Source organism: Saprolegnia parasitica, assembly GCF_000151545.1.
Source record: "Saprolegnia parasitica CBS 223.65 unplaced genomic scaffold supercont2.3, whole genome shotgun sequence".
NCBI classification, from domain to species: Eukaryota; Oomycota; class Saprolegniomycetes; order Saprolegniales; family Saprolegniaceae; genus Saprolegnia; species Saprolegnia parasitica.
Genome location: NW_012156397.1, coordinates 552732 through 563329, shown reverse-complemented (window position 1 = coordinate 563329; position 10598 = coordinate 552732). Strand labels below are relative to the sequence as shown.

The 10598-nt window shown below is 56.1% G+C and overlaps 5 protein-coding genes across 5 annotated transcripts; 3 read left to right on the top strand and 2 right to left on the bottom strand.

The window, feature by feature from the left end:
* Positions 1-206: 206 nt before the first annotated feature.
* Positions 207-962, top strand: SPRG_19021 (hypothetical protein; the record flags this gene model as incomplete). The annotated part of the gene is made up of 1 exon (XM_012339830.1): positions 207-962. The coding sequence occupies one exon, from the start codon at positions 207-209 to the stop codon at positions 960-962; it is 756 nt and encodes a 251-aa protein (XP_012195220.1).
* A 3948-nt stretch (positions 963-4910) lies between these two features.
* Positions 4911-5441, top strand: SPRG_19020 (hypothetical protein; the record flags this gene model as incomplete). Its single annotated transcript, XM_012339829.1, has 1 exon — positions 4911-5441. One exon carries the CDS (start codon positions 4911-4913, stop codon positions 5439-5441), a length of 531 nt encoding a protein of 176 aa, XP_012195219.1.
* Positions 5442-6051: 610 nt separating this feature from the next.
* Positions 6052-6363, bottom strand: SPRG_19019 (histone H4; the record flags this gene model as incomplete). The annotated part of the gene is made up of 1 exon (XM_012339828.1): positions 6052-6363. One exon carries the CDS (start codon positions 6361-6363, stop codon positions 6052-6054), a length of 312 nt encoding a protein of 103 aa, XP_012195218.1.
* Positions 6364-7021: 658 nt separating this feature from the next.
* Positions 7022-7432, top strand: SPRG_01417 (histone H3; the record flags this gene model as incomplete). The annotated part of the gene is made up of 1 exon (XM_012339634.1): positions 7022-7432. The coding sequence occupies one exon, from the start codon at positions 7022-7024 to the stop codon at positions 7430-7432; it is 411 nt and encodes a 136-aa protein (XP_012195024.1).
* A 346-nt stretch (positions 7433-7778) lies between these two features.
* SPRG_19018 (hypothetical protein) lies at positions 7779-10309 on the bottom strand (the record flags this gene model as incomplete). The annotated part of the gene is made up of 9 exons (XM_012339827.1): positions 7779-7948; positions 7997-8085; positions 8145-8285; positions 8340-8598; positions 8649-8775; positions 8821-9408; positions 9468-10018; positions 10067-10204; positions 10270-10309. The coding sequence occupies 9 exons, from the start codon at positions 10307-10309 to the stop codon at positions 7779-7781; spliced, it is 2103 nt and encodes a 700-aa protein (XP_012195217.1).
* Positions 10310-10598: the final 289 nt, after the last annotated feature.

Below are 10598 nucleotides of genomic sequence, written 5' to 3'. Positions count from 1 at the left end.
CGTTCACGGACATTCTTCTCGCCGCCTACGACAAGGCTTCCCCTCGACCCGAACCACTCAGCCATAGTATGTCGCTCCGGGCGTTTGCTAGCTTTCTCGCCGTGCTCGACTCGGATGGTCGCTGCGGCGATGCGTTCGTCGCGTCTCTCTGGGTGCGCTGGGGGCTTTCCAATGGCCCTGACTGCTGTGATTTCGTCAACAAGCCCATGCCGTCCGTCTCGGCACGGCTTCAGAGACGGGTGGCGACGCTGCTTGTCAACGCTGCGCCCACCCTTGCGCAGTGCCAAGACGAGTTTAAAGAGGTTCAAGACAGACCGCGAGGCGGCACGCGATGTGTCAAAATGCTCTCGCGGGACGTGCCGACCAAGCGTGGCCTTGCCGTGCTTGCTACGTTGGCGCCCAGTGCGATCGCTCTGTTTGCTCCAGCGTGGCTGTCGGCGCTGCCGCCGACGATCGAGGCGACCCGCGATCTGCTTTTTCCGATTGTTGGATGGGCGCACCGCCGACTCGAGCAGACGCATCGCGACGCGGTCTCATGCTTGGCAGCCGAGTGCTTGGGAAGACTTCTTGCCGCGCGCGTCCCCGTTTGCGCGAACCCGGCGCTCGTCATGTCGGACATGGAGTTGAGGAAGGAACATTGCGCCCAATGCCAGCAGGTGGCTGCGTTTCTGCAGGACAACACCAAGGCGCACGTGGTTATCCAGGCGAGATCCTATGACGTCTGTTCGATTGTTCGGAAGCTTGTGACGGCACACAAAGACCGCCTTTACTTCACCACAGACGCATTTGTACACGGCATGTATTCGCCCGCCACCGTGCTACGCAAGGTTCTGCCATCCGCTGGTAGTCCGAGAGCTGATGCCCCAAACGACGACCAAGTGCACGACGACTCCCGCATCGCGGCGCTGGAAGCGATACTGGCCGACGACACCCGACGGACAAAGCGCCCGCGGCTCGCATGATGCCACGCTGTACTTGCATCAAATATCGTCCATGGAAGAAAGTATCACATCATCGAGTGCTTCTATACGGTCTCGTGGAACGAGCGCTCTGCGGTCACGTGCACACATCATTGTTACCATTCTGAAGAAACGGGACGCGCTTTATATTGTCGTCAACGAGGTGGCTCCAGCTTGTCTACCTCAGGCCTGAATTGCCCTACGACACCGAGGTAGCACGTGCGAATACTTCATTTTTTGTCGAAAACGAACCAAGGACGGTGTCGAAACGCGTCGTGGGTTGGCGGCACTTGGTCGCTTCGGGAATGTGCAGCAGAGACATCATTTGTGACCTTAATGAGCGCGGCGGTGCGCACTATATATTATGTTGGTAGGTCCGTTGCAAACGCAACGCGGTCGAGTGCGCAGCCACGATCTTCCGAACGATCCAACACACATTTCTTGATCGCGTCGGAACAGCCACGTGCGCCTTGGTGCTGGCCCGCAGAAACTTAGCCATTTGGTGCCACTGGGCGCAGTATTCCTTCTTACTGGCAATGCCACACAAGCAAAATAGGAAAACGATGGATGGCTCTCGCGCCAATGTAAACTCCGCAACTCGCTCTTGTAGCGTCTGGAATGAAGGCTTTTAGGGTGCTGAGCACGTCTCCTATTCGTACGCTGATAAGAAGCTTGAGCTTGGAAAAATATAGAATCACCTTTTCTTAATTTGGTCATGCAAATCAAATGCTGCTGCGCCACTGTTACGCCACCTTGGCCAGCAGAGCGGGTTCCTTGTGGCGCGCGCGCACTGGTCGGTCCTCAACCATCAGCGGATCTTGGGCAACTGCGCGCTTGCGCTTGCTCTCAACTGTTGCCTGTGAGCGCTTGACGGGGTCGTCGTCCGACGTCAAATGCCAGCGGTGCATGGCTTCGAATGACTTGTTGTACTCCCCGTCGGAGTAGAGAACGCTCTGAAGAAGGTCTTGATTACGCATCACCACAGCCTTCAGAGCGTCTCTGCGCCGTCCGCGGTACCCTTACCGCAGCTTGCGCGGCCCTCGCGGCCCGTCACAGCGTTGAACTCGGAAAAGCTTGACTCGACGTTCATGGATGCGCAGAAGCGGCCGTTGGAGACCGGGAGGCGGGCTTCGGCCGGCGTCGCATTGTCGTAGGCGACGTTTGTTGGACGCACCGCCAAGGTAGCGGGGCGGATGCGATATCCATGGCCAAGCAGATAGAGCGCCTTGATCAGAGCGCTCAGGAAGGCCTCACGCCACTGCTCAGAAATGCGTGTGCTACATGAGCTGGAGCGGCTTGTACGGGCTCCACAAGGGTGGGCGCACGGGCTAGTTGGTCATCTGGGTCGATCTGCGGCAGAGCTGCATGAGCCGGAAGTCGTCCCTTCTTCTGGCACGTAGCGCAGAGGATTCCGACGACACACAGTCTTGCACATGTTGCCGCATGTTTCACAAGGCGACGCGATCACGATGGGGCGACTGCGCGGGGGCATGGCTCGGAGGATCGCTCGCCGCCCATGCTGGCGGATACGTTTTGGCCGTTATCCGGAAACGCGATATGATTGGCCATAATGCAAAAATACATTTGACCAATCAAGCGCCGTGAAATCGTTTTGGCCATAACTCCCTCATTTCATCGTATTTTGTAGTGCGGATTCGACAAGAATGTAATAAAACGAGTTCGGACCCCTTTTGTCGCACTCGATTACCCTAATAAGTCTTTAGCCAGGAGCCACGTGTGGGCATTATCCGCTGTCTCTGATTGGCTATATTGGCCTTTCTCGTCGCTGATTGGGTTCTCGATTTAACGCTTTTGATTGGCTGTTTGATTTGGTCTCGGTGCTTGAAAATTTTAGAACGCCACGCTGATCGCTGATTGAGCTGCTGATTGACTCAATTCGACCGTGCCGCAAACGATACAAATCGTATTTCGACATTTTGTCATCCCCCTGGGTTTTTACTCGTGTACTAGTACTAGTATACAACAGAGGTAGCAGATACGGCCTTGATAGCAAATGTAAAAGAAGATACGTCTTCAAGTGTACTAACTACATCATGGCTGAATGAGCGTACCGTTAAAGGCAACGTCAAACACGTGCAATTGGAACCGCCAAGTAGTGAACGGTGGACCTCGCGATGCGAGCAGTTTCATCCGGATAAAACAGGCCCATCCGGATAACACGGGATCATGTCAGTTTCGAACCACCAGACCTTGAATTCGGGCGGTACAAGGACGATCTGGCGCGAGTATCCGCGCATCGAGTGAAACACAGCGCAGTGGGCATGGCGACACTGCTTGAGGACGGCACTCGACCGATCAAGTGCCGCGGCGCTTTGGCAGACGACACTAGGCTGCAAGTCATCCACCCACCTTTCTATTGGCTCGATCGAAACAGTCTTTTGCCATTACGTTATTGTTGAGATCGGCTACAGTGAAGCCAACGCGATGGATGCAAAATGTGATTCTGGGATCGGTCTGGCCCATTTCTGGATTCTCGTAGTGCTTGTGGTGGACAATGCTATCTGTCACTTGAGGCACGGACAAAATGGCTGTGGAGTCGCATCTGGACGACATTTAGTGCGACGCGGTACACTCGATCGTTTGATAGAGTGGCGGATTGTTGCTTGGCGGAAGGCTGTACGTACACATCCCTGGGTTCCATTCCCGCCACGCACCTCTTTTTTCTGTTTGCTGTAAGACCACACTCAGAACGCACTCAGCGCTGATGTAGCCCGCGGTGCCTTTACAAAAACGCCCCACTACGTTGCCTTTGTAGCCGCACGCGACGTCCCATACATTGTGTTCGGTCGCTACTGGCCACAAGTATTGCAAGGAAGTTGCTTCCAGCCGTAGAAATACTGCTGCGAAGGAGCTCTGCGAGGGAAATGGATCGGCACCAGCAATGGCATGTGTTTAGAGCTCTCCACTTTCTAGACAGAACGATGTTTTGACGTAACGTCATCGTAGCGCTTGCATACTAACCCGACTATTGATGCAGTGTCACATCGATTACAAGCCGCACCAACAACGCCGGACACGACACACCACGATCAAGATCCCTCCTGCCCATGTAGACCACATGTCATGTGTGCCGAGTACCAACCTACCGACCTCGCATGCAAGCTGCAGACGTCCGTCGTGTGGCGGTGACTCGTCTTCGGTCGCACCTACCAAGCACGCAACTACTGTATGCAACGAAGAACGCACAATGATTTTACAGCCACGAAGCTGACCTCTACCACCCGTGCACACTCCTCTTTCTTTCGGTCGCGACAACTGGCCCCTTGCGATCCTACGGTACCGGTACTCTTGTGCAATGTCAGTGGCCCCGTTTTATGTACCCACGGGCCAGCTGGTGCCAAGATATAGAACACGATCTTTCGAAATTGCCGTTTTCTGGGTGCCACAAGTGCCAACCTTGACGCCAACAAATTCACAAACAATAATTCAGTACTTGAAGCTAACGCTGTCCAGACGAGTTGATTCGTCGCACTCGAATGTCGAACGAAACAGTTTGCTTTGGCGTGGACTCCAACACATCGTTAAGGCTCCATGCACCGGTGCTAGAAGGTCCATGTAGTAGAAGGTACGTGTCGTAGAAGATGAGCTCGGTTTGCATGGCGGCCACTGGTCTGCGATACACAGCTGCGAGACACCGAGGCGTTCCGAACACGTGCAGTCGTTCTGGAGTAGTATTAAGTTATATGTACTATTCAAGCATATTCAAGCAGTCTGATCGCGTCATCTCCGTCTTGCTCACTGGCGCCACAGTGGACGCACGCCGACCGCACTGGCCCGAGCTTGGCTCGCATCAAAGACTCCTGCTGAACCGTAGGGGCCACATTTACGTGTACACCATGCAGTGATATACTCGAGCAGCTACTCGTGCTGATTCCTCCTCCTCTCCGTTCAGCATGGCACCGCGCGGGACAAGTCAGTCCGCAACTTGCCATGCCCCTCATCGACCTCACATCGATCCACGACATCAAGACGTACATGGCGGCGATCGAAGCCAGTCCCTGCAGTACAGACACGCTGTACTTTGCCATGCCGCCGCACCCCAATGGCACGACGACGAATGCGAATGCGCTCTGGGCAACGTCGCCGCCTGCCATACCCTCCAAGCCGTCGTTTTGTGACGACCAAATGGAGGAGCAGTACCGTCTCAAGCGACTGCGGCGCGAGGCCGGCGAGTCGACGCCGCCCCGCATGACCCACTACCACCGCCAGCGCGCCGAGATCCAACTTCTGCGAGGCGTCGCGGCCGACTTGACAACCCAGCTTGGCCACCTTCAGGCCAAGCACGTCACGTCGCATCGCGGCGACTGGTACCAAGCGTTGCTGCGGGAGAAGCAAGCGATGGACGACAGTATCTCGACCAATATCGAGCTCCGGAGCCACTTGCAGCGGGTCCTGCAGCGACGGGAAGGGATTCAGAATGCTGTCTTTGCCCCCGACGATGGCCACCCGTTTGGATTTTAGAGTTTCTTGATAACAGTAATGTATTTGATTTATTGCATTGTAGCGAGTGCGCGAGATGTCTAGTGTTGTGTCTTGTCATCGTTTAACTACATTTTAAGTTGATTCGAACAGTAGGTTATAGCCGTTTAACGAGAGCTCGTCCAAGTGTGGCCGCTAGTGACACTACTGGCCCACCTACCGTGTTTTATGGCGGCAGCGCGTCATCGTGAAACGACTCTGTGCATGCATTGATCCCTGCGTCGATCCAAATGCTTCAAAGCTACAGTACTTTCGCTCCACGTCGACCTGGTGACGCATCGTAGCTACCGCTCGACACATCCCTCCATACCCACATGCGTGCACGTCTTCAAGAATATCAAACGATGTTGCAGCAGGGTGATGACAACCGTCTTTTAGTGTGGCTCGTCCATGTGCCTTTCAACTGCGACTTGGGCGAGTCAAACGAAATACATCGCATCAAAACTTTGTACATCCATCCACTCTTTTACCATCAAAGGCCGTAATTATGGGACGATTCCAGCCGTTAATAGATTGATGCATTCTTGTCGGGTGGGTGGTGTTAAAAAACACCAGTGGGTTGGGCGACCTTATCGTCGCCAGAGCTTTAGACTTAGCCGCCAAAGCCGTACAAGGTGCGGCCCTGGCGCTTGAGTGCGTACACGACGTCCATGGCCGTCACCGTCTTGCGGCGCGCGTGCTCCGTGTACGTGACCGAGTCCTTGATGACGTTCTCAAGAAAGACCTTGAGCACGCCACGCGTCTCTTCGTAAATCAGGCCGGAGATGCGCTTGACGCCGCCACGGCGCGCGAGACGGCGGATGGCGGGCTTGGTGATGCCCTGGATGTTGTCGCGGAGGACCTTGCGGTGGCGCTTCGCACCGCCCTTGCCGAGTCCCTTACCGCCCTTGCCACGACCAGACATGATGTTGTTGTTGTTGGTGTTGAAATTGAAAATGAACGACTTCAAGTGAAAGGCGCCAAGACGGTCAGATGCTTTTCGATTGGCTGGTGTATTTAAAGGGCTCTTTGGATTGGCGGGAATTTGAAAAAGGCTCACAGTTCCAGAGGTGGGTGAGGAGATACTAACCGCACGGCTAGTCCATGCGGCTAGCCAACCTCTCTGGAGGGATCACGGTTCATAACGCGGGTGCTCGAAAGGAAGCGTGCAGCGGTGGGCAGATTCCTCTTAACCCTTTTGGATGTTTCGAGTTAAACGCGACGTCTCGACGGGTCTCAGTAGTACACACTACGGTGTCACCCTTGGGATGCATAATAGTACCCAATATTCCCTTATGTATAAAGTAAATAGCTTATCGATTATCGCCGCACCGAACCGCTTCTGTCGTCGTCGATGCCGAATCAAGATCGCGAGCATGTTCAGGCGCGCTCCCTATGCAGTTGGACCAATCCTGAGCGATCATGCGCCATGTCCACCAATCCACGCACTTGGCGGGAATACAAACACGTTTGATTGGCGGAAAGTTTTCGGGAGAGACAACTCGCCCCGCTTTTTTGAGCAGCGTATCAACTTCCTTCCGTCTCCAACGTATCACTTTAACTCAAGATCACTACTACTCAAGATGGCCCGCACCAAGCAAACCGCCCGCAAATCCACCGGTGGCAAGGCGCCCCGCAAGCAGCTCGCCACCAAGGCCGCTCGCAAGAGTGCGCCGGCGACCGGCGGTGTCAAGAAGCCTCACCGCTACCGCCCGGGTACGGTCGCGCTCCGTGAGATCCGTCGCTACCAAAAGTCGACGGAGCTCCTCATTCGCAAGCTGCCCTTCCAGCGCCTTGTCCGCGAGATCGCGCAGGACTTCAAGACGGACCTGCGCTTCCAGGGCTCGGCCGTCCTCGCCCTCCAGGAAGCCGCTGAGGCTTACCTCGTTGGCCTCTTTGAGGACACCAACTTGTGTGCGATCCACGCCAAGCGTGTGACGATCATGCCCAAGGACATCCAGCTCGCTCGCCGCATCCGTGGCGAGCGCTCCTAGGTTGCTACCAGTGACGCCGTCCGTCACCACACCACCCTGGTGTTTTTCAACACCACCCTTTTATGAAGAAACGTCATCCGCCTCTTTTAGGTCCCCAAAGGTTTTGTACCGGTAGCCACGTAGCTTTCTTACACGCAGAAAGCCTTTTGTGCGAGTGGGTGACAGCCTGTACGCAGCTCCCTCTGCACGACAGTCGTGGGAGCTGCGTGCAACGTGATGAGTCATGTCTTTGTAAAGCAACACATTCGACGACACGACGGCAGCTGGCTGCACACTTTACAGTAGCGAGGCAAACACTCGGTCTTGTATCGTGTCTATCGAATATGGTTCGTGTGTACACCTTATCTTAAAACAACTGTTGGACCAAGAAGAGGCTGCGGTCCAAGCACACGTCGGGCAGCGGGCACGACGCGATGCCCACTGCGATCGTCAGAAGACACGACAGCAGCGGGTAGACCAAGTAGACAACGAGCGGACGGACATTGTAGCCACTTATGTGCCACGCCAGCCGCCGATCTACAACAAACCCAGGATAAAAACAGCATCAAAGGTAGTACCACCCACCTCGGCCAAGCACAACGCCGACAACATAATGTCCGAGGCCGAGCCCGAGCATGTACCGCCAATGGATGAGCATCTCCCGCCACACTTGCCTAGTGACACTGTGAAACAACTACCTACTATGTAGTACAATATTGTCAGAGCTACGTACCGAAACGCGTAGATAAACAGCGTGCAGAGCAGTCCGAGCCCGACCGACGGCAAGTTCAAGTAGGCAAACATCGAGAGCGCCAAAACAACGCAGAAGAGCCCGCCGGCCACCTTGAGTCCGTACAGTAGTTGGCAGCTCCAGCTAGAGGAACTGGCGGTTCAATATAATTCCAGCGTACCGAGAGACAAGAAATACCGCGATGTCGTGGAGAACGGAGACCAAGACGAGGCATCCGTGTCGCAGGCCGGCGAGAAGTACGCGCCGTTTGTTGAAATGACTTCCCAAAAGATCATAGCGAGCAAGAGCAGAAGGAGGCACCCGTTCCAGCGCGCCCAGCGCTCGACGTGGCGCCACTCGGCTGCATATCGATCCCGCAGCAGCTGCGCCTTTTCTTTCGCGCGTTCTTCCAGCCGCTTCAACTCTCGCTTCGCTTGGCGCTCGGCTTCCCGCATCGCTACCCGAGATTTGTCGCATTCGATATGAAAATCACCGCCCACTTCGTACCCTTCTTCTTCTCGGCCAGTTCGAGTTTGGCGGCGTATTTCAGACGGTCGCGCTCTCGCTGTTCGTGGGCGGCTTCCTGCGCCCGGCGTTGCCGGTCAGCGAGTACTTCCATATGCATGCGTCGTTGCTACCGCCGACAATATAGTTTAATGTGAAACATGGGGTCTGGTACCTCGACAAGGCGCTGGTTCTCGAGCCCGTGGTCGTGCTCGAGTTGTCGTAAATGCAGCGCGTAGTCAAACATCATGCGGTCGAGGTGCCGCGCGGCTTCGCTGTGCGTCATGCGATCCCGTTCGACATATTCTTGGATGCGCACCTGCCGGTGGTCGCGAAACGCAGAGAGCTCGCGTTCGACCCGCGACACTTGAGTCGTGTGCGTCATCGTGACGAGCTGAGCGTCATTCGCGTCGCTCGTCTCTTGCAAACACCGCTCGACGCGTGCGATGGTCTCGTGGACCCACTTGTGCCGCTGGGCCGTCGCGAGGTGTTCGTGCATCTCGTGCAGCACGTCCGGCGGCGACGACGACGACTTCGAGAACGCGACTAGAAGCGACTCGAGGTGCGACACGCAGCGAGCTCGGTCGTCGAGCTCCTTGCGGGTTGTCGTATACCACGTCTGGTCGAGCTCGTCTTCGAGGCCGAGGCTGTTCCAGAGCCGCCAAAGACGCTCCAGCTCTTCGATGGTCCACTGCATACGGTGGTTGTCGGATGCCAAGAGTGCATGGAGCTTGCGCTGGATCCGTGCTTGCAGGCGACTCAGCTAGTCCGAATCCCACGCGTTTGCACCCGTCGTCCGTAAGACAATATTGTGCATCATACCGTCTCGAGATGCGACGACAAGGCAGTGTGCCACGTCTCACACATGGCACGATCGGTGGGCGCGTGCGCTTCGGTCGCAAATGCCTTGACTTCGCAGATACCCGCCTGCACCGACGTTAGGAGCTCGCCGAGCGAGCCCGAGGGCGATGAGAACGTGCACACGTCGTCCTCAAAGGTCGTCGCCGTGGCAGCTGCAACAAGCTTGTCGACTTGATGCTGAAAGTCGAGCAGTCGCAAGCGGAGCGCCGCCGCGTCTTGAAACTCGACCGACGCGCCGGCCATCGCTTTTGCAATGGCGTCGCGGCTGGTTTGGTGGGCGAGCCACGAAAGGGCGCGTTGTGTATGGCGCTGTTGCTGGACCCACATGGCGATGACAACGAGCGCGCCACCGAGAAGAAGCGCGCTAAGAACAGCCATGGACACGCGATGCATCTGCTCCGGCGTCAAGATCTCGACAAGATCGATGGGACGACTGGCGTCCAGCATTGTCATCGTCGTCGTCGTCGTCTCAACGCTGAGCTCTGCGCCGTGCGGTGCTACGCTGGGCTCAACTACGCAGTCACGAATGCAATCCGTGCCACGAGACAGGTCACGCGTACCGGACGCAGGCGGCGTGGCGGACGCTGGTGACGGGTCCGACGATCGAACCTTGTGCGAGAAGCGGTGGTTCTTGAGCTCGCTGCCTGTAATCTCGATCGTCGTGATCTCGATGCTGCTGGTCGTCGAGCGGACAGTGCCTACGAGGAGGCCCTTCATAAGCGCTTCGCCCACGATAGGCGCTTGACACGTTGCATGGAGGTACCTCGCCCAAAGCTAAAGTCTTCGACCTCGACGTCGCCCATCTTGCTGGACGCGGCGACCGCTACATGCAGCAGAAGGACAAGCCGCAAGACGCGCGCTGCCATCTCGTCGTCGCTTCCTTCGTTTTGAACTGGAATAATTCGCCTTTTGACCAATCAACTCGCGGGACGAGTTTTCGCAAATCACAAGCCGCCGTTGGCACCTCTTAAAACGCATTTATCCCGATATGCATTATGACAGGCTCATGCGTCAATCTATCAAGCTTGTGGCAAGATATCAGCATGCGACTCTCAGCACGTTGTGGATGCAGAGACTGCAACGTCTCCACCC